The sequence below is a fragment of the Mus pahari genome, chromosome 8 (genome assembly GCF_900095145.1).
Source record: "Mus pahari chromosome 8, PAHARI_EIJ_v1.1, whole genome shotgun sequence".
Lineage (NCBI taxonomy): Eukaryota > Metazoa > Chordata > Mammalia > Rodentia > Muridae > Mus > Mus pahari.
Window position 1 is genome coordinate 43,642,383 of NC_034597.1, and position 23,984 is coordinate 43,666,366.

The window sequence follows — 23,984 nt, forward strand, 5'->3', positions numbered from 1 at the left end:
AAGTGACAAATCTGGGGAGGTATTAATGTAAGTTCTAGTGGTGGTCATGCTTAGTGACTGCTTAAAGTGACCTGGAGAGGTGGTTTAATTCTACTTATCTTGGCTAGAAAGTACATTTATACATTTGAAAGTATAAATCAGAACATTCAGAGAAGGAAAATATTAAAAAAACCCCAAGGACTAATATTACAATTGTATAATTATTCACACAGAAGATCAGTTACCTAAATAAGGATCTGTTACTTATTTAAAATATGTCACTGTTTGTGTTTTATTTCTAGAAGGAATTATGAGGAAGGTGAATGAAAGAGCATAATACCATTGTAAGAATCACCACTGGACAGTGGAGAACACTGGTAAGTGTCAGCACTGTTCACTGACAGTGCTTCCCATGCTTCTGTGGGTCTGCCCCGATGACACTGTGGCACAGCCCTGAGCCAGGCTCTTTTACAGGCATTTAGCAGATAAGTTGTATCCACATGGTTTAGAAGCTTAATGAGAGTGCTTTTAACTTAGACTCATTTTAATCTTCCTTTGCATTCACAGTCGGCCATATTTTTTAATGTGCTGCTTTCACTAAAACTGTTTGCACACATGCACCCTCAGCACAAACACACATGTGTGACATGCGTGTGTGTGTACATAGGCACAGGTATACACATCCCAAACACACCACTCACACCCTGCACACTCCTCACTGTTCCCCTAAGTATGTATGGACAAACAAATCTATCCATCCATCCATCCGTCCATCCGTATATTATCCAAGACACTTCAAGATGTTTGAGGCTATGACTTGTTGCCTTCCCTATTTCACTGTATCACTTGCTTCTTCTGATTACTGAAAGAATCACTGGGCTGTGGGATCTTGGGTAGGGAGGGATCAATGCTTTCTCTTCCCTCTGCTTCTTTGTGTTCGAATCACCAGCACGATTCACAGAAAAGAGTTCATAGAATGAACACTGAGCTTGGAAAACATCTTCCAAAGAAGAAGCCTCCCTACTGGGATGTGGTCCCTATTCTTGGCTCATTTGTCTCAGCACCAGAGGGAAACTCTCCTCCATGCTCTGAAATTCAGTGCAAAGATCAGATTTGGGATGCTCCAGTGAAGATGCGGAGGACTAGTTGAGCCGTAGTGGCTTACTTTGGCTTCTTGGGCTTCCCTCTCTGGGATGGTCATTCTCTGGGGCTCATCATGACTGCACTCTTGCATGTGGATGTGAAGTTGGGACACTTCTTTGTGTGCAGAGTGGAAGGCACTGTTGTGTCTCTCTGGGTGTGATTTTCTTTCTTAGGGGCTTCTTTCTCAGTGTTGGTTGACAACCAGGCACATGATCTCATTTATACAGTCAAGTTTTAAAAAAAACTTGATATAGCCTACTGTAAACAATAAAAAACAGATAAGAATCTAAGTACAGTTTGGTAAAAGACCCGAGAATTTATCTGACTCAGTTTCCCACCGTAACTGCCAAACAGAGGAGATCTATGGCAGAGGTGGTGGGATGGAGTTCTAATCTTAACATGATGAAATCTCACAACATTCCTGAAACCTATTGCAGTCCATTTTACTAGAATGTGAAACTGTCAAAAATGTTTAACACATCTTCTCTGCGAGTACCTCCCTGTCTCCTTTAACCCTCTGACATTCAATTAGTGTAGGACATTTTCTCATACTGGATTCATTCAAGTAAGGTCTTGACAGCCCAGCGTTTTATAGATATACCTGAAGCTAAATTGGTAGGCAGCTGTGATGGACACTGAGGCTTCCCTTTGCAGAAGGAACCCTTTCTTTTTTTTTTAAATTTTTTTTTTTTTAAGATTTATTTATTTTATTTATTTATATGTACACTGTAGCTGTCTTCAGGCACTCCAGAAGGGGGCGTCAGATCTTGTTACGGGTGGTTGTGAGCCACCATGTGGTTGCTGGGATTTGAACTCAGGACCTTTGGAAGAGCAGTCGGGTGCTCTTACCCGCTGAGCCATCTCACCAGCCCCCAGAAGGAACCCTTTCTAACGGTGTCTTTGCCAAGGTTTGGTCTTTCAGTATTCAAACAGAGGTCAGGTAGAAACAGATAAGACAGCAGACAGACAAATACAGTTCGGGGATTTCTGATACAATGAAGGACACCAGTAAGCTAAAACTGGGGAGTCTGGAAGCAAAGGGCTTTAATTTGTAGTGACTCAGTAGAATCTTAGTGGAATCATTGGAAAAAGGGAAAGTCATTACTGTCTGTGTTTGGGAACTGCTGTGGGAACTCTAGGAAAAGCTAAAGACAAGCAGAGGACCTAAAGCTCAGCTCTCACTGCCTCACTATGCACACCCAGGCACACTCCTCGTGTCCAGTGGGAATTCTGGCTCTTTGGTTCTCCTGTCCTATTGTAGAGCACACATCTACTGAGGTCATCTTGTACCCCCAACATTTGGTCTTTACTGTTTTCTATTTGTAATATTACTTTTTTTTCCAGCTAAGAAGTATTTTGTGAGTTCCTTTTTGTTGTGACAAGTACTTTGTTATATAGACAGAAAAATAAAATATTTCCCTTTCTTCAAGGGTTGCATGGTTAGAGCCCATTGTTCCTTAAAGGCCCCTGCATGTTTGCTTGCCTACTTCCTGTTTAGTGTGTTTTAAGCATGTAGGCTTTGGGAAGTTTGATCTTTCTTCCTCAACTTTCAAAGCTCTAGGATTGTAGGTGTGTGCTGCAGTATCCAGATGATGACTTTTTTTTTTTAAGGGTTATTACTAAGTCAGTAAAAGAGGAATTCTTTCCTTCCCCCCATCTCTCTTCTTCCATTTCTTCTGCTGAGTATCAAGCATAGTGCCTTGTGTATGTTAAATGAATGCTTGACCACAGGGCTACACTGCATACCCAAAGAAGCATTTCTTAATTTTTACTCAATAATTTGAATTTAATTTTTTTTAATTTAACAGTCTCATTTTGCAAGGCACTAAGTTTAACCTTTTATGTATTTGTAAGTCTTCATAGGTTGAGGATACTTCATAGGTTGAGTGGTAGAATACTTGCCTAGTAGCTTACAGTAAATAGGTACAATTGCCAGTACCATCAAAAAAACCCAAATCAAACCAAAATGGTTGTGTGGCTTGTGTTTTAGCGATGATAGAGATAATGTCCAGCACAAGCATATTTCTTTATAAAAGACACAACAGTAGCTAGATATGTTTGTACATGCCTGTAACTCCAGCATTTATGGGGCTGAAATGGGAAGGTTGTATGGTCAGGGCTAGCTTTGGCTACAAAGGGAGTTCTAGGCTAGCCTAAGCAGCATTGTGAGGCCATTTCACAAAACATTACAATGATACAAACACATTATTATAATCCCTTAGACACAGAGAAGAAATAAAATTACTTGTAATGCTATGAAGTCACCATATTTTTGATAATTTCTCTCTCTCTATTTTTCAGTTTCTCTTTTTAAAGCATGCTTAGTACATAAATTATCGAATGTAATATAAAAATCAATAAAATCTTTGTATTCTTTTAATCCCATGCTTATGGAAGTAAATAATATTAAAACTTATATTCTTCAAATCTACCACTTTAGAAATATATTCAAGTAGAAATAATGAATAATTACACATTTACATGTTTTAAAACATATATACATGTACATATATGCATGCACAGATGTCTCTTGATTCCTTTCTTTGTCTCTTCTTTGTTCTCTCCATCCTTTTTTAAGACACAATATATTCATAATAGATTCTTTTGTTGGACTTTCTTTGAAATTAGTTGTTTGTGATCTTGACTATATATTGAAATTACCAAGGAGAGATGAGTTAATTGTTTGAGGTGAGATGGGACATCAAAATTTATAAAAATCATTTAAGTAGTCCTGATTGACAGTCATGCTGAGAACCACTATTTTACTACACATGCATCCAGAACATTAATGGTTCACGTGTATTCCATATTGTACCCGTACCAAAAGTTATTTACTCATGGGGCTTATCAGTTAAGAACACTGGCTGCTCTTTCATAGGACCCTGGCTCAATTCCTAGTACCCACATGGCAGCTCATAACTGTCTGTAACTTAAGTTCCACAGGATCTTTTCTATTCTTCAATGTCCTAGGCATGTTCATGTTGCACAGACAAAACAGACATACCCATAAAATAATAAGGTAAATGTTAACAAACTTTAAAAATAATTTATTTCTAAATGAGGTATTGATAAGCATTATTTGTTTCCAATACCTCATTTTACTAAAAAGTATTTTAAAAAAAAGTGTGTACCTAGTTACCAGTTCCCTTAGTTCTATGAAATTCAGTCCTGAAAACAGGATTCCTTGGTCTAGAAGTACAGACATTAAAATTCTCTTCAGTACTGCCAACTTGTTTCCCACAAGAGGTCTTAAGAATACTGTCAGTAACAGTATTTAAAGACTGAATCCATTTTTCATGCTTTTGTCAATGTGACAAAAAGAAATGTACTTGATTTTATTCTCTAACTCTCCTGAATGACTCTCACTCAGACACATGTCCCTTTGTGATTCCATTCCAGTGGTCACTGAGTTTGTATTCTTTAATAATTTTCAATGTGATCATTTATATTTTACCATCAAATTTTAAGGGTCTTTGAATAAGGAAATAGTCTCCTTTTCTGTCGTATGTATTCTGACATTTTTTTCCAGTCTTCCTTTTGTCTTTTGATAACTTATGGAGTACTAGCATATAACAGAATGTTGAGAATATCCTATCAAACATCACCATTATGTACTGTTTGAATAGCTCTCTTGTCACCGTCATCCTTTTGGGTGGATACAAGCCTAGTCAAGTTCTGCCATTCATACAGACCCCCCCCCCCGTCAACCCATGACTGTTAGACTGCTTCAAACAGCACTAAATTTAAAGTTCCTCCCTCTTTAGCTTTTTCTGTAGTTTGGACACTGTAGGAGACTACCTTACCCTAAGTGAAATAATTAGATCAAAGCTTCATTTTTGGATGATTTGTGATGATTATCTTTTAAGCTCTTATAGTTTATGGTCACCCAGGCAGCATGAACAATTAGGAACAATGCGATAGTATTTGTATATAATTTTCCTGGCAGAAAAGTTGCATTACAGAACTGAAAGACTCATAGTTTGTGGCTTATTAGTTCAACTGAGATGGCATGATTAGACTCACAATACCCAAGAAGTTCATTTACTGCAAATAAGATTTTTTCCCCGCAAACCTACAAAGTACAAGGCACTTGCCAAGTGCTGCAAGAGGTAAGTCATGTGTGGTTATTACTTTTTGAAAAAATACTTTTTACAATTAAAATTTAATTATATTATTTCCCCCTTCCTTTCCATCCATCTAAACCTTGCCATATAACCTCCCTTGCTCCTTCCCAAAATCATGACCTCTTTTAATTACAATATATATATATATGTATATATATGCATATATATAGTTAAACATTAATGTATAGATGTATAAATATGTAAACACAACTTTCTCAGTCTGTAGTGTTTAGTGTTACTGTATATATATACATATATATGTATTATTAATTATAATAATATATTATAAATTATAATATATATATATATATATATAATATAATTTCTGGGCTCGTCACTTTGTGCTGGATAACCAAATAGGGGAAGACTATCTCTTCCACTCTCAGAATTCCTTAGTTGCCTGTAGTTCTTTGTTTATGACTGGGCCCCCATGAGGTGCCCCCCTTTCTTGTTACTGTATCTACTGGTATTGTAATTGTTCAGGTCTTGTTTAGGTAGCCATATTGGTGTATCACTGGTAAAGCTTCTCTGTCATTCCTAGGAAATAGTATCTCACAGCCAGTTTTCCTGGTGTTCTGGCGTTTAAAGTCTTTCTGTTTTTTCTGTACTTTAAAAGAACAGTTTAGTTTATGGGAATCAAAACTAAATCTCCTACTCTCTTTTATAGTTAAGTACCATAAAATAATTAATTATGAAAGATAAACTATCCTGATTTTTGAATCAGGATAGTTTTCCTAAAGTCAATACTTTGAAATAAAACAAAAATGAAGTAAAAAATGAATAGTATTTTAATAAATGTAAAATGACCCCACATTGGACAAAACAAAATACTATTAAAGTTTTAAAGATTATCTTAATAACGGAAGTCAAATAATGAGCAGTCTCACTTTGAGTTTTATGATTTTGGCACAAATCTGATACTATTCTTGGTGGATTATTCTGAAATGAAAAGAACCAGGTAAAAAAAGGAACATGCCCTTGGTCTTGCAAACCTTATATGCCCCATACAGGGGAAGGCCAGGGCCAAGAAGTGGGAGTGAGTGGGTAGGGGAGCAGGGTGTGGGGAGGGTATAGGGGACATTCGGGATAGCATTTGAAATGTAAATGATGACAGTATCTAATAAAATAAATTTAAAAAAGGGGGCAAGGATTTAAAATTACATATTCATGCCAAGCCTCATAGAAAAACAGTCATTTCAATTACTTTGTCTCAGTATTACTCAGGATAATTTAAAATTTAACCCCCACTCCCAGATCCTCCAGAACGCTCGTTAGATGGGAGCTCTAAATCAAACAAGAGTGACTGAATTTATCTTCCTGGGCCTCACTGACAACTGGGTGTTGGAGATTCTGTTTTTTGTACCATTTACAGTCACTTATATGCTAACACTTTTGGGGAACATCCTCATTGTTGTTACCATAGTCTTCACTCCACGTCTCCACAGTCCCATGTACTTCTTTCTGAGCAATCTGTCCTTCATTGACATCTGCCACTCATCTGTCACCGTGCCCAAGATGCTTGAGGGCTTGCTTTTAGAGAGGAAGACCATTTCCTTTGACAATTGCATTGCACAGCTCTTCTTCCTACATCTCTTTGCTTGTGCTGAGATCTTTCTGCTGACGATTATGGCGTATGATCGTTACGTGGCTATCTGCATCCCATTGCATTACTCCAATGTGATGAACATGAAGATCTGTGTACAGCTTGTTTTTGCACTCTGGCTGGGGGGCACTATTCATTCACTTGTGCAGACCTTCTTGACTATTCGTCTACCCTACTGTGGCCCGAACATTATCAATAGCTACTTCTGTGACGTACCTCCTGTCATCAAGCTGGCCTGCACAGATACATACCTTACAGGGATTCTGATCGTGTCCAATAGTGGAACCATCTCCCTCGTATGTTTTCTAGCCTTGGTCACTTCCTACACAGTCATCCTGTTTTCTCTTCGAAAACAGTCGGCAGAAGGTCGTCGGAAAGCGCTGTCCACCTGCTCATCCCACTTCATGGTGGTTGCCCTGTTCTTTGGGCCATGTATCTTCCTCTACACTCGGCCAGATAGCAGCTTCTCCATCGACAAGGTGGTATCGGTCTTCTACACAGTGGTCACCCCTTTGCTGAATCCTCTCATTTACACTTTGAGGAACGAGGAGGTGAAAACTGCCATGAAGCATCTCAGGCAGAGACGAATTTGCTCATGAAATCGTGTGTGTGTGTGTGGGGTGGGGGCGTTGTGATAACAGCCACGGTTGTGACCACATCCTGAATGTGGAAGTAACAAGTGCTCTTAAACTCTGAGCCATTTCTCCAGCCTCGAAAATAAATTTTCTTAATAAAATACCCAGAAAATCAAAAGTGAAACATTTTGACTAAATTGATTATGACTTTTTAATTTTGTTGTTGATCCTTTCACACTGGAATCTGTCTCCGTCCAAGTCTCAAAGATTTTTGGCTCTTTTACTTTGCAAATTTTATAATTCCATTTTAAATTCTAGGTGTATAGTGTTTGGGGCTTAGTTTTTGTATGTGGTATGAAATAAGTTTGAGATTTGTTTTATTATCCATTGACTTGATAGGACACAATTTGAGACATTTATTTTATTATTAAATTACTTCTATTGGAAAAGACTTGATCTTTCAAGTGTAGATTTATTTGTAACTCTTTTTTAATTAAATTATTTTATTTATTTACATTCTAAATATTGCCCCCTTTCCAGTCCTCCTTGCCAGAGTTCTTCACCCCTTCCCACTCCCCTTTGCCCCAAAGAGGGTGCTCCCCCACCCAACCACCTACCTCCTCCCACCTGCCCCTAACCCCCTGAATTCCCCTTCCCTGGGGCATCCGGTCTCTACAGGATTAGGCGTGTCCTCTCCTACTGAGGCCAGAGAAGGCAGTCTTCTGCTACATATATGTCGTGGGTCACAGACCAGATCGTGTATGCTCTTTGGTTGGTGGCTTAGTCTCTGGGAGCTCTGAGGGGTCCCAGTTAGGGATACCAGTTACTTGTTCTTCCTATGGGGTTGTGATGCCCTTCGGCTTCTTCAGTTCCCCTAACTCTTCCATAGGAGTCCCTGACCTCAGTCCAGTGGTTTTATTTGTAATTCTTTACATTGGCTTTCATGTCTATATTTATATGTGAACACACTGTCTTGACTATTTTAGTTTTATGGTGGGCTTTCAGTGATGTTATGTGACCTTATTGATCTTTCTCAAAATGTTATGCATTTTCATGTGTATCTTGGGAAACGTTTGTCTACAGAGGAAAATGTTGGAATCTAGACTGGGTTCACATGATCTCGATAGACAACCGGGAAGAAAACTCAACTGAAAAAATTCAACCTCAATCTTCTAATTTGAGGGATCCTTTTATTTGTTTATGTTTCCTTTAGTTTCTTCATTAATAATATCATTTCAATTTATAATAAAACACAATTCAATAAATTTATCTTCAAGTAGTTTGTTTCTTAAAAAATATACACAGTGGATTTTATTCAACTGTAAAGAAGAATGAAATTTATCAGCTGCAGGAGCATAAATGGAGCTGCAGATGACTATATTAAGTGACAGAAACCTGAATTGGGCATGGTGGTGCATGCCTGTAATTTCAGCATTTGGCATGGGGAGGCAGGAAGATCAGGAGTCAACGCTAGCTATGGCTATACTGTAAGTTTGAAGTCAGCCTGGGTTTCATGAGGTCTTGTCTCAAGAATAAAGCAAGGCAGAGTTGAAATACAAATAATCACACATTTTCACTTATACGTGAACTCCTATAGACAAAAAAAGCCCCAATATAAATAAGACAGATTAGCCGGGCGTGGTGGCGCACGCCTTTAATCCCAGCACTCGGGAGGCAGAGGCAGGCGGATTTCTGAGTTTGAGGCCAGCCTGGTCTACAGAGTGAGTTCCAGGACAGCCAGGGCTACACAGAGAAACCCTGTCTTGGAAAAAAACAAAAAACAAACAAAAAACCAAAAATAAATAAGACAGATTGATGAACACTTTACAGGAAATATCTAAAAGAATATCTAATGGGTACAAGCAAGGTAAGAAAGGGGAAAGAAACAAATATCTCGTAATTTATCTCATATGTGGTTTCTCTTATGTATTATACACACACATATATAAGCTGAGGAAATATATATGTATAATATACATACATACATAGTATGTGTAATGAGAAGTGGGGCATAAGAGAGGACACTTTAGGAAGTAAAATACAAAGACATGAATTTATGAAAATGGCACAATGAAGTGCCACTTGCACATTAAGTAAACAAAGTATACAAGTATTTCTTATTAACTTGTCTTCCATCAGTTCATTTTATAGTTTTAATTTTCAAGCTGTTAGGGATATAGCATCTTTTCTCCCGTTATAGAGGCTGGGTACTCTAACAGTGGCTGTGTGCACGCCAGAAAGGCAGAGAGCCAGGTAGGTTGAATTCATAAAGCTGATACCTAGCAGCACCAATTCAGTGCTGAAAAGCCAGGAAGGTCCCTGGAAAGTCATTGGTATTGAGTCTAACCTAGAAGGAGCCAGACACTGACGTCTGATGCTAGCATTACAGGCTCAGAGAAGTAGTGAAGGCAGGTAGGAACTAGTGGTTTGCTTTATTGATTGTTATTGTTAATTTCATTTTACATTACTATGAAATTGTATGTACTTATATTTATTCCATTGACCTTCATCATGAAGGGATACTGGATTTTGTTAGAAGACTTTTCTGAATTTATTGGTCAATTATTTTAGTCTATTGCTATGAAGAGACACCATGACCATGGTAACTCTTATAAAGGAAAACATTTAATTGGGACTGGCTTACAGTTTCAGAGGTTTAGCCCACTATCAGCATGGCAGGAAGCATGGTGCCATGCAGGCATGGAGAGGAACTGAGAGTTCGACATCAGGATTGGCAGGCAGCAGGAAGAAAGAGAACCAATGGGGCTGACTTGAGTTTCTAAAATCTCAAAGCCCACTCCCAGTTACACACTTCTTCCAATAAGACAACACTTCCTAATCCATCCCAAGTAGTGGCACTTTTTCATGACTTCAAATTCAGACATGTGAACATATGGGGGCCATTCTTACTCAAACCACCGCATTTCACTCTCTGGCCCCTATAGGCTTGTGGCTATATCTTAATGCAAAAATGCATTCAGTACAACCTCAAAAGTCCCCATAGTCTATAAGAGTCTCAACACTGTTTAAAAGTCCAAAGATCAAAGTCTCTAATACTCATGGCAGTCTCTTAACTATAACCCACTATAAAATCAAAATTATAAAGTGCATCATGTACTTCCAATATACAATGACACAGAATATATGTTACTATTCCAAAATGGAGGAAAGAGAGCATAGTGAGAAAATTCTTGACCAAAGCAAGACCTAAAATCAGCTGGGCAAATTGTGAATTCTGCATCTTCATGTCTCATGTCAAAGCACTCTTCGGATCTCCAGTTCCTTTTAACCTTGTTGGCTATAGCATAATTCTTCTCCCTCTTGGCTGGTTCTATACTTGGTCTGCAGCTTTCCTTTGTAGGCATCCTCACACTCTGCTATCTCCAACATCTTGAGGTCTCCAATACAATCCAAGCTTCATCTTCACAGTTCCACACAGTGGCCCTTTTGGGCCTCTATGCAGGGGCACCCCTGACACATGCTGGGCCTCAGCAACTTTCATTAGCTGTAGAGTGAGATTCTACAATCACTTTCTTGTGTCCTTGGTCAGAACCACATGGTGGAAGCTGCTTGTTGGGGCTGCAATATAGCTCCCACATTTTCACTAGCTTTCTGTTTTTGATGTGTCCTCCACTGCTTAAGCTTTCCTTTCATTTCTTTTCATAAGTTGGAAGCTTATCTGGATGGAGTTTTCCCCCTAGGTCACCACTCCCTTTATATGCCATTTAGCTTAAAGCTTAACCTTTTTATCTCCTTTAGCTCTGGACCTAGTTCCATCATACTTTCTGGTGTTCTTTTTCTCTTCAAAATGTACATTTTGTATTGTTCCTTGCTCAGCTTACACCTTTTAAAATTATAGATCTGCACAAGAGTGACCAATAATAACCAAGTAACACAGTCAGAATTAGGCTGTCTTGAAATCTACTCTGCCAACACTATTAATCCAAAGTGCTTCAGTTTAGCCTAAGGCAGATTTTTTTTTGAATAAGGGCAGAAAACAGCCACATTTTTTTCTTGGTCAAAATTTTCCAAGCATGGTCTCTAGGCCACTTACTAATATTCTTCTACTCTGAAACTTCTTGAGCTGGGCTATCGTAATTTACATTTCTCTTAGCACCAGTGTCCACAGTCCTACTAGTGTGACCCATTAAGCCTCACTTAAAGTGTTTCACTGGTTTCCTAAACCAAAGTCCACATTCCACCAACAAGAAACACGGTCAGGCCTGTTGTAGCAATACCCAATCCTTCTGGTAGCAACTTAAATCTTAGTCAATTTTCTGTCTCTGTGATGAGACATCGTGACTATGGCAACTATTCTTAGAAGAGAAAGAATTTAATTGGCGTTTGCTTAAAGTTTCAGAGGTTTAGTTAATTACTCGCATGACAGGAAACATGGTAACACGCAGGCACACCTGGTGCTTAAAATATAGTTAAGAGTTTTATATATGGATCCACAGGCAGCAGGAAGAGAGAGAGAGAGAGAGAGAGAGAGAGAGAGAGAGAGAGAGAGAGAGAGAGAGAGAGAGAGATATTGGGATTGGTTGGCTTGGGATTTTGAAACCTCAATAATTACTCCAAAGTAGTAGCACTCTCAATGACTAAGCATTCAAACATATGAACGTGTGTGTGGGCACCCTATTGAAACTACCACAATGATTAAAGGCTTTTCCACCCTAGTGTCCTATTTCCCCTCACTTTTAACTTATAAGATTATAAGTTAGTGTGTTTTCTCCATCAAAGGTCAATTTCTGGCTTCCACTTGTGCCCAAATACACAAAACAAGCTTTGATACCAAGTTTCCTATATGAGAGAGAATATGAGACATTTGTCTTATGAGGCCTGAATTGCTCACTTTGACAATTGTTTCCCATTCATTTACCAACAAAATTCATTATTTCATTTTTCTTTACAGATGAATAACATTATACTATCTATATATACATCCATCTATCTCTATCTATCTATCTAATTTTTCTTTTTAAAAAAGATTTATTTATTTTATTCATATGATTACACTGTAGCTAGTTTCAGACACATCAGAAGAGGGCATTGTTTGGATCCTATTAGAGATGTTTGAGAGTCACCATGTGGTTGCTGGGAATTGAACTCAGGACCTCCGGAAGAGCAGTCAGTGCTCTTAACCACTGAGCCATCTCTCCAGCCCTATCTAATTTTTCTTATCCATCTAATTGTTGATGAACATCTATTTTGATTCTATATTCTAACTATTGTGAGTTCAGCCTTGATGAACATGAATGTGCAAGTGTTTCTATAGTAGGAAATAAAGTCCTTTGAGTATATGCACAAGAAATGTACAAAAGGGTCATATGTAAATTTTACTTCTGGTTATTTTAAAAGGATTTATTTATTTTTACGTGAATGGGTCATTGCCTATATGGACATATATATACCAGAAGTGCCTGATACCTATGGAGGCCAGAAGAAATTGTTGGATCCCTTTGAACTGGAGTTATAGATAGTTGTGAGCCACCATGTAGGTGCTGGGAACTGAACCCAGGTCTTCCACAAGAGTAACAAGTGCTCTTGACAGGGAGAAGAAAGCAGAAAATCTCAGAGGGAGATGCAACCAGGAACGATTGTTGTCTTTGATGATGAAGGGACCAACATCCCTGGAATACAAATGGCCTATAGAAATTGGAAAATGAAACTGAGGTTTCAGAAAACATGTCATCTTCCTGACACCTGATACTTGTCCAGGGTGGTGTTCGTTGAATGTCTGGATAACACTGTGCATGGAATGTCTGGACCACAGAACTGCAATGCAATGTTTATGGTGTGTAAAGCACTAGGTTGCAGTAGTTTGATTATAGCACCAACACAAATATTAGTGTCAGCACTTACCATAAGAGCACACACAACAATTTAGGTAACACTCTCAGTAACATTTTATAGCCTGTTTGGGAAAAGTCAACCAATCAAAATAGTTAAGAGGGCAACTTAGTTTACAATTTCAGAACCTGATTTCTTGAACTTATTGATGCATTATAGATTTAATGACATATTTTGAGGTGCAGGTCAGAAGTATGTGGTGCATTTGGAGGATTTTGCTTATTTTGAAAAGAATTTAGAATCCAGTGAATGTTAACTGACATTCTGTTATTTGTAGAAATGAAACTCAAATGTATTCTGGAGAATTGGGCCCAGACAATATGGGCATAGGTATATCACAGACATATACAATGCAGAGTGAATAGCCCATCAATTGCAAAAAAAAAAAAAAAAAAAAAGGCAAGACACGATTGAAGTGAGAGGGCAAAGATGTTGTCTGTTTATGCAAACAAAGAACTGCTCACAAAAGTATTGATATATGTAAACTGTTACTCTTTAGTTGATAACAATGTGCAAAAATATTGTCTATCCCTTAATCCTCTTATAAAACCAAAGTCGACATAAAAGTCTTGTGTGATACAGGGTGATGAAAGACAGTCTGGATATAACTTCTAAATTTATATTTAAGAATTTAGGAAAGAATAATTATACCTTACATTGTGTATGTTTACATGCATTGATGTTCAGACCCATTGATATGTATTATGTAGAAAAAAGTCTCTAATACTTTATTTGCAACATTAAAATATTTTTCTATTGCATAGGATGTTGTGCCTGAGAGATTCAGTGATTGAAGAAAAGGAAGCTGAGTAAGAGCCAAGGTTTTTTGAGCTATTCAAGGTGTTACAGTCTTGTAAGCACAACTCCTGGGAGGTGAGGGCAAAAGGATAATGAATTAAGGATGAGCCTCAGCTATATAGTGAATTTGAAGAGAGCCAGGACTACAGGAGATATTGTCTCAAAAACAATTACAAGAAACCAAAATATTAAAAACAAAATAAAACAAACAAACCAAAAACAAACCCACCCCTCAAATCAAAATGTTAAGATTATTTTCATTTTATTCTTTAACAAGTAAGTACACACACTTATCTTTTGTCAGAGTCTGAAATAATTTCTGTGAAATGGAGAATAGCTTTTTACTTTATGTCTCTAGAGAATTGTGAAGATTCACACAATTGCAAACAGTAGTGAACTATTCACAGGTGACAACTTCAGTGACTGCTAGGCAACATTGGGTGATGTTGCCTTTTCTATCAGTATGTATTCCTCTGCTGATTCCTGCATACAGGGGCTCTGTTTGCACTCTTTGGAAATCTATTCTCACATATATCATTGCCTATAGGAAAAGGATACTTCTTTTACATGAACTGTATGATTTTAGAACCTGGCTTAGTTATTACGCCAGGCAGAAGAACAAATATGCTTTGATGGTATCCAGTGAGTTAGGTTTGGGGAAAGAAAGCATGGTATTGATGAGCTGATGTGTCTATGGGAAATTAACATGCCCTACCTTAAACACACCCCCACCCTGTACCCTATGCTTGCATAGCCAAAGCTCAGAACAATTGAAATAGCTTTTGAAGCTCAAATCACCCACTAATACATTTATAGGCAAAAGGACCTTTAAAAGTAGAGATGGTTATTTTGGCCCAGGGATTTATTGATGGCATCCTCACTGACAGAAGATGTCTTAGAGATCCAGGTTGAACTGCAGTGTGACTCTGACTGATGGAGTCACAGTGTATGTCTGATTTCCAGTATGTCATGCTCCTTTGTAAACTCGGATTCTTATATAGTCCAGGTTAACCTTAAAGTTAACAAGTAGTTGAGGCTGACTATGAATTCCTGATCCTCTTGCCTCTACATCTTAAATGCTGGGATGACAACCATGTGTAGCCATTTTCTCTTCTATAAATATTTAGAGACACAATTCTTTGTTTACCAATTCCATTTGTCACATGCCTCTTTGCTGTGGTGCAGGCCACCCCAGAGCAAATAAAGGGGCTGGATAAAGACCATGTACTCAAGGTCGTGTTCTCTTTCAGCATTCGAAGCAACATCAAGTGATTATTAGTAGTTTGGAAATATATACTTAGTTGGGTTAGCTCTCTACATAATAAATAGACCAATTCAGACACAGTGGCTCATGCCTGTAACTCTAGTGTCTGAAACTTAAAGGCAAGAGGATCAGGAATTTAAGGCCAGACTGAGCTACATGAAAGTTTGGCAACCACAACAGTAAGCTGTGCAGTGGTGGCATACACCTTTAACCCCAGAATAGGGGAGGCAAAGGACAGCCTGGTCTTTAGAGCAAGTTTCAGCACAGCCAAAACTGCACAGATAAACTCTATCTTGAACAACCAAAACCAACTAACCAACAAAAAACCAAGCAAGCAAGCAAGCAAACAAGCAAGCAAGCAAGCAAGCAAGCAAGCAAGCAAGCAAGCAAGCAAGCAAGCAAGCAACCAACCAACCAACCAACCAACCAACCAACCAACCAACCAACCAACGAGCATGCCAACTATCAACCAACCAACAACAACAAGAAAAGTCCATTTTAACCTAACAAAACCCACATGTAATTTCTCATTTCTTTGCTTACCCTATTTTTCCATCTTCACACTGTATGGAAAAGAGTCTTAAACTCCTTAAGTGAACACAGATTTTTCATTTCTTCAGTGCCCTTCTGCTGCCAGCTTGCCCTGCTATCCAGACTGTCCCCATAGTGGTCATCACTTGGAACAAGCAGTCTCCCTGCAGAGGTTTTTGTACCTGACATTTCCTCAACTTGGAGCGTTTGCTGCTTCTGTTTTTCATGGTTGGTTTCTTCTGGTGTTTCATACCTCAGGTATAATGGCACTTCCTCAAAGAGGGTTTCCTGGACTGCTAAGTGCAGAACATGCCACCCCTGCCTGTCCATGGCACCCACTCTGTTCTTTCTTGTTGCATGTATAACTGTATTTAGTTGTTCACATTTTTTTACTAGACTATTTCCTCCATGTAGGACTGTCTACATATTTGTTGTATCTGTAGCCATAAATCTAGTATCTACCATAAATTTGATGCTCAGGAAGTATTTGTGAAATAAGAAATAAAAAGTCCCCATTTCATTACTCTAATAGAAGATTTGGATGAACTCCCAAGAGGGTTAGTAACTTCAGTGGTTCCAAGGTATTCTTTGTTACTGGTCATATTGAAATATTCTTTGTTTCATTTACCTGCACTTGAGAAGTCATTTAGGCAAACATCGAAATGAGCAATGTAGGTGAGAGTGGTCCAGAAATCTGGTCTTGTTTAGATTGCTGGTTAATTGAAAAGCAGGAAGAACAGAATAAAATAATGAATTCAAATTGGTATTTTCTCCCAGTTCTTGGAACAATAGCATGTTGGTGATCTGCTTTGAAATCCAATCTTGTGATTTTTTTTTTTTTGTCAAGTAGGGAAGTAAACCCAGGGTCTTCTATATGCCAAGTACACATTTTGCACTGAGCTACATTATGGGTCCCCTGAGTTCTATCTAAGATTTTGTAACAGGGTAATGTTCAGCATGGTATTTTCTCAGAGTAAGCTTTTGTTTTGTTGTAATTAGATGAACATGTAACTACTGCTGTTGATATAATTAACTAAGTCCCACTCACTATGATAATGTCTACAATGTGAAAGATGTTACCAGTCACAACATTTACTTTGATTGCTAGATGTAGGACCAGAAGAAAATGTTATAAGTCATATCATCTGGTAAATATAACATGTAGTTGCTTCTTTGGATTGGATCATCAAGAATCCTAAGGGTTTATCATTTTCACTTTTCTCTTCTCTTAATTAACTTGTTCAAGGCACTCTTCATGTCCTCATTCCTAAGGGTGTAGATTATGGGATTCAGTAGAGGGGTAACAGCAGTGAAAAACACAGACACAACCTTGTCCTCTGGAAGGCTGGTGGATGGGCGTGAGTAGATGAAGATACAGTGTCCCAGAAACAGAGTGACCACGGTGAGATGGGCTGCACAGGTGGACAAGGCTTTCCGCTTGCCATCCGAGATCTGTTGCCTCAGACTCACAAGGATGACTGCATAGGACACTACAAGAACCACAAAACATACCACAGAGATCAGTCCACTATTGGAGACAATGAGAATCTCAATGATGTGGGTGTCAGTGCAAGCCAGTTTGATCACTTGAGGTACATCACAGAAGAAGTTGTCAATCTCATCAGGACCACAGTACGGCAGCTTGATGGTGAGTGAGGTAAGAGATATGGAATGGATGGTCCCCCCTGTCCATAGTGCTGCTGCCAGCACCATACACACCTTCCAGTTCATTATTGTCATATACTGCAAAGGTTTACAAATGGCCACATAGCGATCATAGGCCATGACAGTAAGAAGGAAGATCTCTGTGCAGGCAAAGAGGTGCAGGAAGAACATCTGGACCACACAGGCATTGAAGGAGATGAGCTTTTCTTCTGAGAAGGTGTCACTCAGCATCTTTGGGACAGTAACAGTGGAATGGCAGACATCAATAAAGGACAGATTGCTGAGGAAGAAATACATGGGAGTATGGAGCCGGCGGTCATATATGATTGTTATGACAATGAGGATGTTACCAACCAGTGTCAGGACATAGAAAATGAGGAATATGAGAAAAACAGCCATTTGTACTAATGGATTTGTAGATAAACCTGTGAGCCGAAATGACATCACTGAAGTTTGGTTGGTGAGGAGAGCCTTTTCCATTCTTTTAATTCCCTGTCAAAAATTAGATTAAAAGCTTGAAATGAATATAACACTTATCATGTACATCAATCATTTGGTCCCTTAATTTCTTGGTTATTTATGACCTAGTCTATATTTATAATTTGTGGGTCAAATATCTTGTGTTTATTTCCTGTTCTGTTCCCCTCTCTCTCCACCCTTGGTGCTATGAATTTGATAGCAGCTCAAACATGTGAAATGCTTGTGTAACCTGTGAAACTACAACCTCTGTTTTGTGTTTCTTAATGAAATCCTCTTTCAGCATCTCCACTAGATGTTAAAACCACACTTTGGGAGTAATGCTATAGTTCACCTTGATTTATTAGGACATTAATAATTATGTTGAAGAGGGAGGTGGAGAGATCAAAGAAGATATTTCTCCTGTAGTCATGTATCAGTATTTAGAGTTATGTTATATGTTTTTGATTTTTTTGGAGACAGAATCTCAGAGTCCAGACTTGCTATGCAGCTGAGGGTGTCCTTGAAGTCCTGATTCCCTCCCTCCCTTTCTGACTGCTGAGTTTGCTGGTGTGTGCCATCTCAACCAGCTCAGACTGTGGATTAAGGTTATCCACACTCTAAATAAGTCTTTTGTCTAAGGTTCATAAACTTGACCTTTGAATATATTTTCTATTGTTTTCTGATTGTATTTTCATGAGCCCAAATGTCTTCTCCCCTTTTGTCCAGGTGCTGGGAGCTTGATGTCCACAACGTCAGTATTTGAGGACCATAGCCATTCACCATGCTGCTGGACAGATGGTCATGTGGCTGTGATGTTTGTTGAGCAGTTCTTTAGAGAAGGTTGCACAAACCCTAGAAGCCCTAAGATGCAGACAGGCTTGTCCTTAACCTGGAGGTCAAGGTCCAGGCTTGGCAACACTGACTAGATCATCCCAGATCTTCAGATTCTCATTCTGTTGCTTGATTTACTGCTTGAGTAAATACAAAGAAGCTGTTTTATTCATTTTTTTATATTAGCTTTCCTCTGATCCAAATATCACTGTTATTTTGCAAGATTTCATCTGGCTATCTATCTATCTATCTATCTATCTATCTATCTATCTATCTATCTATCTATCTATCATCTATCTATCTATCTATCTATTATTTATCTATCCATCCTCTAATTCTCTCTCTCTTTTTCTCTCTCTTTCACTTTCTCTCTCTCTTTCACTCTCTCTCTCTGCCTGTATCTAACTGTTGTATGTATGTATGTATGTATGTATGTATGTATGTATGTATGTATATATATTTATGCACTTATGTCTGTCTGTATTTATGTATGTATATACATATGTATGTATGTATGTATGTATGTATGTATGCATGTATGTATGTATCCATCTGTCTAACTATTCTATGTACATGGTTGTTTTGCCTGCATATGTTAATGTGAACCACGTGAATGTCTGGTGCCCATGGAAGTCAGAAGAGGGCATGAGATTCTTCTGGAACTGGAGTTACAGATTCTTAAAAGCTTCCACGTAAGTGCTATCAAAAGACCTTGGTGCCTCTTCAAGAGCAGCCAGTGATCTTAATTGCTGAGACCTCTCTCCACTACCACTACTGTTTTATATAACAATTGCATGGTCTATATGAGAGTCCCAGAATTTTAGTTCTTAAGGGAGTTGAGGGTTTAGTTACTCCCCCCCCCCAATTTCACGAATAGCAAAAATGAGGCATATAGAGTTGAAACACTAGGCTCAAGGTTACTCAAAATAGGAGTTTAAGCTGGATCTAGAGTTCAGGTCTCCTGGACCTGGCTTTATCCACTTCACTATTGCTCTTAACTTCTGTGGTGGCCAGCACAATAGGAGGTCTAGCAGGAGCGTCTCAATGCCCTCTTTCTTCTCTCAGGTGTCCTGAGTCTGCTCGGGGTCTGCTCTTCAGAGAGCCCATTTCTCAGCCTTGCCCAGTCTTTGTGTGCCACCTTTGCACACAACTTTCCAGTGGTGGCTCACCCAGGGAACCTGTCTGTCCCTCAGAGCCCCTCATCCTGTGCTGTCTGTCCTACAACATTCCTCAAGATCAGACTCTGCTGGACAAATACTTCTTCCCAATGCTGCTTAGGGGAAACTTCCCCTCTGCCTCAGCAATGTCTAATATTCCCTGCCGTTTGCCTTATGCAAACAATGGGCACTTTTGCTGTTTATGTCAAAAGAAAGATTAACAGTAGGGTCAAATTGAGGCACTAACCAAATGGCAAACAGGATACTTTTAGACCGGGGTCTTTCAGTTAACGCCTAAAAAAACAGACTATTGTCTTGTTACAGTTTACAGCATCATCTTAACATAGCTATGGATTAATTTTGCATCTTACCATTTTTTTTAGAACATACATTTAACATTTTTCTTTTGCACTGAAAACTATTTCAATTATTAATTAGTGACTTACAGGCACTTTCCTTGTTTAAAAACTGAAGGTTGAAGGGCCAGAGGTTGATTTTAAATTCATCGTGTGACATTAAGTCTGAAGCAAAGACTTCTGCTTCCTCCTCATTGGACAGTGATATACACAGTTACCTCACCCTTTCTCCTGTCAGCATTTTTCTTGGACTTCTGTGAGCTCACATGAAACGATGCTTAGAAAATGTACTGCCCAGTGACATCAAATAACTTAGGTAAAAATATGGGCTAGAGAGACGGTTCAGAGTTAAGAGTACCTGTCACTGTTGCAGATGACCTGGGCTTGGTCCCCAACACCTGTAAGTCCAGTTCCAGTGTATTTGAGTCCTTTTTCTAACCTCCATGGATACCGGGCACTCACATGATACTTACACACATGCATGCAACCAAAACACTCATCCAAGTAAGATAAACTAAATAAATCTAAAAATGTATGGTGTGTGAAACTACATCTTTCAGGAAAATGTATTAGATCATGAATAAGAACAAAACGAAAACATCTATAACTCTCACCTGAGTGCCTTCTGAGTCTCTCAGTTGCTCCAAAAACACCTGGGTCTTCTGTCTGGTAGTTGGAGTATAATGAAAATTATCTTCCAGCAGAAGGAAGAATTTTCTTGAAGTTGGATAGTCAGAAAACCTTGTGTACATTGATCCCTCCCCCCCCTATGAAGAAGGTGAGAAATCCTGAAGTTTCCTGGAGAGCTTGTTCACAGTTGGTTGTAAGTCAGGGCAGAGAGGCACTATTCGGAATTTCTGACAAAACCATCCATTTGCATCTATACTTTTGCCCTTTCTCACTATGCCAATAACACTGCAGTAAGAGTTCCTAGGATGGTGCCCAGCTGACTGAAGTTATGGGACAAGGGCAGTGTATCTTCTGTGTCCTTTCAGACCTAGGGATGAGTCGTTGTGAGCAGTCAGTTTCAGAGCTGTACCAGTTTATCAGGGTGATTTAAAAACAGAAGGTCACCGACTTACTTAGAACCCCAGTGTGGCCAGAGGGTCTTGTTGCACACTTTAGGTGCAAGTTTTATCATTAGTTCCAGATACAACATTCAATTCTTAAACTCTGAAGGGGAATCATGAAGGAAGCAAACAGCTGTGGCTGCAGCTGTTGCATTGATGGTGTTGCACCTGGATTATCAAGGCTTTATTTCCAAGGCAACATCCAAACCATGACATCAGCTTGCCAAGTCACTAGTTAGAAAAAGTAAATTCTGTGGCTGCTGATGTAATTGCCTTGATGTCTGTTGCTAAGAGAGTTTAATGAAAAAAAAACCAAAAAAACAAAAATAGGACTTGAACACCTATCTCTCTGGGGCATATTGCATTAATTAAATTAACTACTAGTACTTAGTGACCTTATGCGAAGAGCTAATTAATAGGTAATGGCTTTGCATTTTCTTATTTATATAAGAACATAGGTCTAAGAAGGGCACTGGATGTGAGGCTCAGTCAGCTCTCAGTATAAGTTCTTTGTCTGGGAGTTAGATTGTCTGGGTGCAACTGTAAAATTCCTAGTTGTTTAAATTTTAGGAAGTGTGTCAGGGTTCTGATCCTTATTCTCTTCTCCATAAAGCATTAATAGGGCTAGTAAGATGGCTCAGTTGGGTAAGGGCTTGCCATGTGTACTTGGCAACCCAAGTTTAGTTCCTGGGACACCCCTAAAGGTGGAAGGAGAGAACCAACTCCCCAAAATTGGAGAACTCTGACACATACACACATACACACATTCACACACCATTCACATATATGTATTTATGTACATATGTATTCATATATATGAATGACATATATGAATATACATATAAATTCTCTTTATACATTAAAGAGAAGAAAATGCATAATTTTTAGAACTGTTGAGGTATTTTCAAATGATGTGGTGTTAACTGTTATGCATAAAATATATATTTCAAGCAGTAAAATGAAACAAAATAAAACTTATTGTCAATATTTTTGCTTCAAATATTTGTTACTTTAGACAATGGCAAGTCTCTTGAATAAATTAGAGTCCATTACTCTGGTTCTCTTCTTGTGTCTTCTTTGCTGTAGCTATTTGATTTTGGTATCTAAATATGTGAACAAGAATATAAAGTAGAATATCCCAGCAAGAACTTGCTGAAAGGACACTGATATAGCTATCTCTTGTGAGACTATGCCAGTGCCTGGCAAATATAGAAGTGGATGCCCACAGTCATGTATAGGATAGAACACAGAGACCCCAATGGAGGAGCTAGAGAAATTACCCAAGGAACTGAAGGGGTCTGCAACCCTATAGGTGGAACAACAATATGAAGTAATCAGTACCCCCAGAGCTCGTGTCTCTAGCTGCATATATAGCAGAAGATGGCCTAGTCAGCCATCGTTGGGAAGGGATGCCCCTTGGTCTTGCAAACTTTATATGCCCCATACAGGGGAATGCCAGGGCCAAGAAGTGGGAGTGAGTGGGCAGGGGAGCAGGGTGGGGGGAGGGTATAGGGGTCATTCGGGATAGCATTTGAAATGTAAATGAAGAAAATATCTAATAAAATAATTAAAAAATATAAAGTAGAGAGATGAAGATTGCACTGTTTTTAAAAAATATGTATTTTTTAGATTTATTATATACTTTAAATAAAAATTATCTACATTAAATATAAGCATATATGCTAAAATATGAATTAAATATGAGTTAAATATAACATGTATATGATAGCTACATACGTATTCACATGTGTGTATATTTAGATTATTCATATTAAATATAAATTATACATTAAGTATAAATTATATGCACTGAATATGATTTGTATGTGCTAAAATATATGCTGTAAATATAAACAACATGCATTAAAATTAATTATATAGTTTAAATGAACATTATCTATTTAATATGTATATTATATATATCATATACAGTAAATATAAACCATATGCATTAAATATTAATTACATTCTTTAAGTGAAAATGATATACTTTTAATATAACCATATATATTAAAATATGAGTTAAATATGAGTTAAATCTATAAAATATGAGTTATATTCTATATAATATACATCATTTTGTATGTCCTCAAGGACAGGGGATCATGGAACAAGCCCAAGAAGCTCTAAAAAATCAGTTACAAAAAAATGAAAAAAGGGGGAGTTGTATACTCCTTCACCACAAAATTTTATTTTGAAATTTTTTTACCTTGGACAACAAGGAACTCCCTGCTGCTGAGCATCTATGGCATCCTAAACTCAGCATTTTTATGCCCAGGTGAAATGGAAGGATCAGCTTACTGACATACAGCATGGTCCTTATCCAGTATTAATATAGGGAAGAAGGCATGTTTGGTTTTTTTCGTGGGATGCTGAAGGAACATTGCAGCTGCCAGAGTGATTGGTGAGATATGCTGATGCTGGGACAAAGAATGATGCTGACCATGATCTTGCTGAGTGTCCTGATGATGGTGATAGGGAAGCTGTACTGGGAATATGTGCCTGACCCACCTTTGCTACATCCTTCTGTATGGTCAAGGCCAGAAGTACTTGTGACCTCTAATAATATTCAGCTGTTA

At 38.3% G+C, this 23,984-nt stretch overlaps 2 protein-coding genes across 2 annotated transcripts; one reads left to right on the top strand and one right to left on the bottom strand.

Annotated features, from left to right (window-relative positions):
- Window positions 1-6,505: 6,505 nt before the first annotated feature.
- Window positions 6,506-7,505, top strand: LOC110325873 (olfactory receptor 1509). The gene has a single exon (XM_021204027.1). The coding sequence runs from the start codon at window positions 6,522-6,524 to the stop codon at window positions 7,446-7,448; it is 927 nt and encodes a 308-aa protein (XP_021059686.1). The 5' UTR covers window positions 6,506-6,521; the 3' UTR covers window positions 7,449-7,505.
- A 9,219-nt stretch (window positions 7,506-16,724) lies between these two features.
- On the bottom strand, window positions 16,725-21,514 carry LOC110325932 (olfactory receptor 4E1). The gene is made up of 2 exons (XM_021204097.1): window positions 20,950-21,514; window positions 16,725-18,024 (listed from the first exon to the last, which is right to left on the bottom strand). The coding sequence occupies exons 1-2, from the start codon at window positions 21,085-21,087 to the stop codon at window positions 17,080-17,082; spliced, it is 1,083 nt and encodes a 360-aa protein (XP_021059756.1). The 5' UTR covers window positions 21,088-21,514; the 3' UTR covers window positions 16,725-17,079.
- Between the last annotated feature and the right edge of the window lie 2,470 nt (window positions 21,515-23,984).

Bases quoted from the DNA above. Each gene is read 5' to 3' on its own strand.
- LOC110325932 (XM_021204097.1), bottom strand. From the start codon at position 21,087: ATGTACACAAGGTTTTCTGACTATCCAACTTCAAGAAAATTCTTCCTT. The intron at 18,025-20,949 runs GTGAGAGTTATA...AATTTTTGACAG, and splicing joins GAGACTCAGAAGGCACTCAG to GGAATTAAAAGAATGGAAAA.
- LOC110325873 (XM_021204027.1), top strand. From the start codon at position 6,522: ATGGGAGCTCTAAATCAAACAAGAGTGACTGAATTTATCTTCCTGGGC.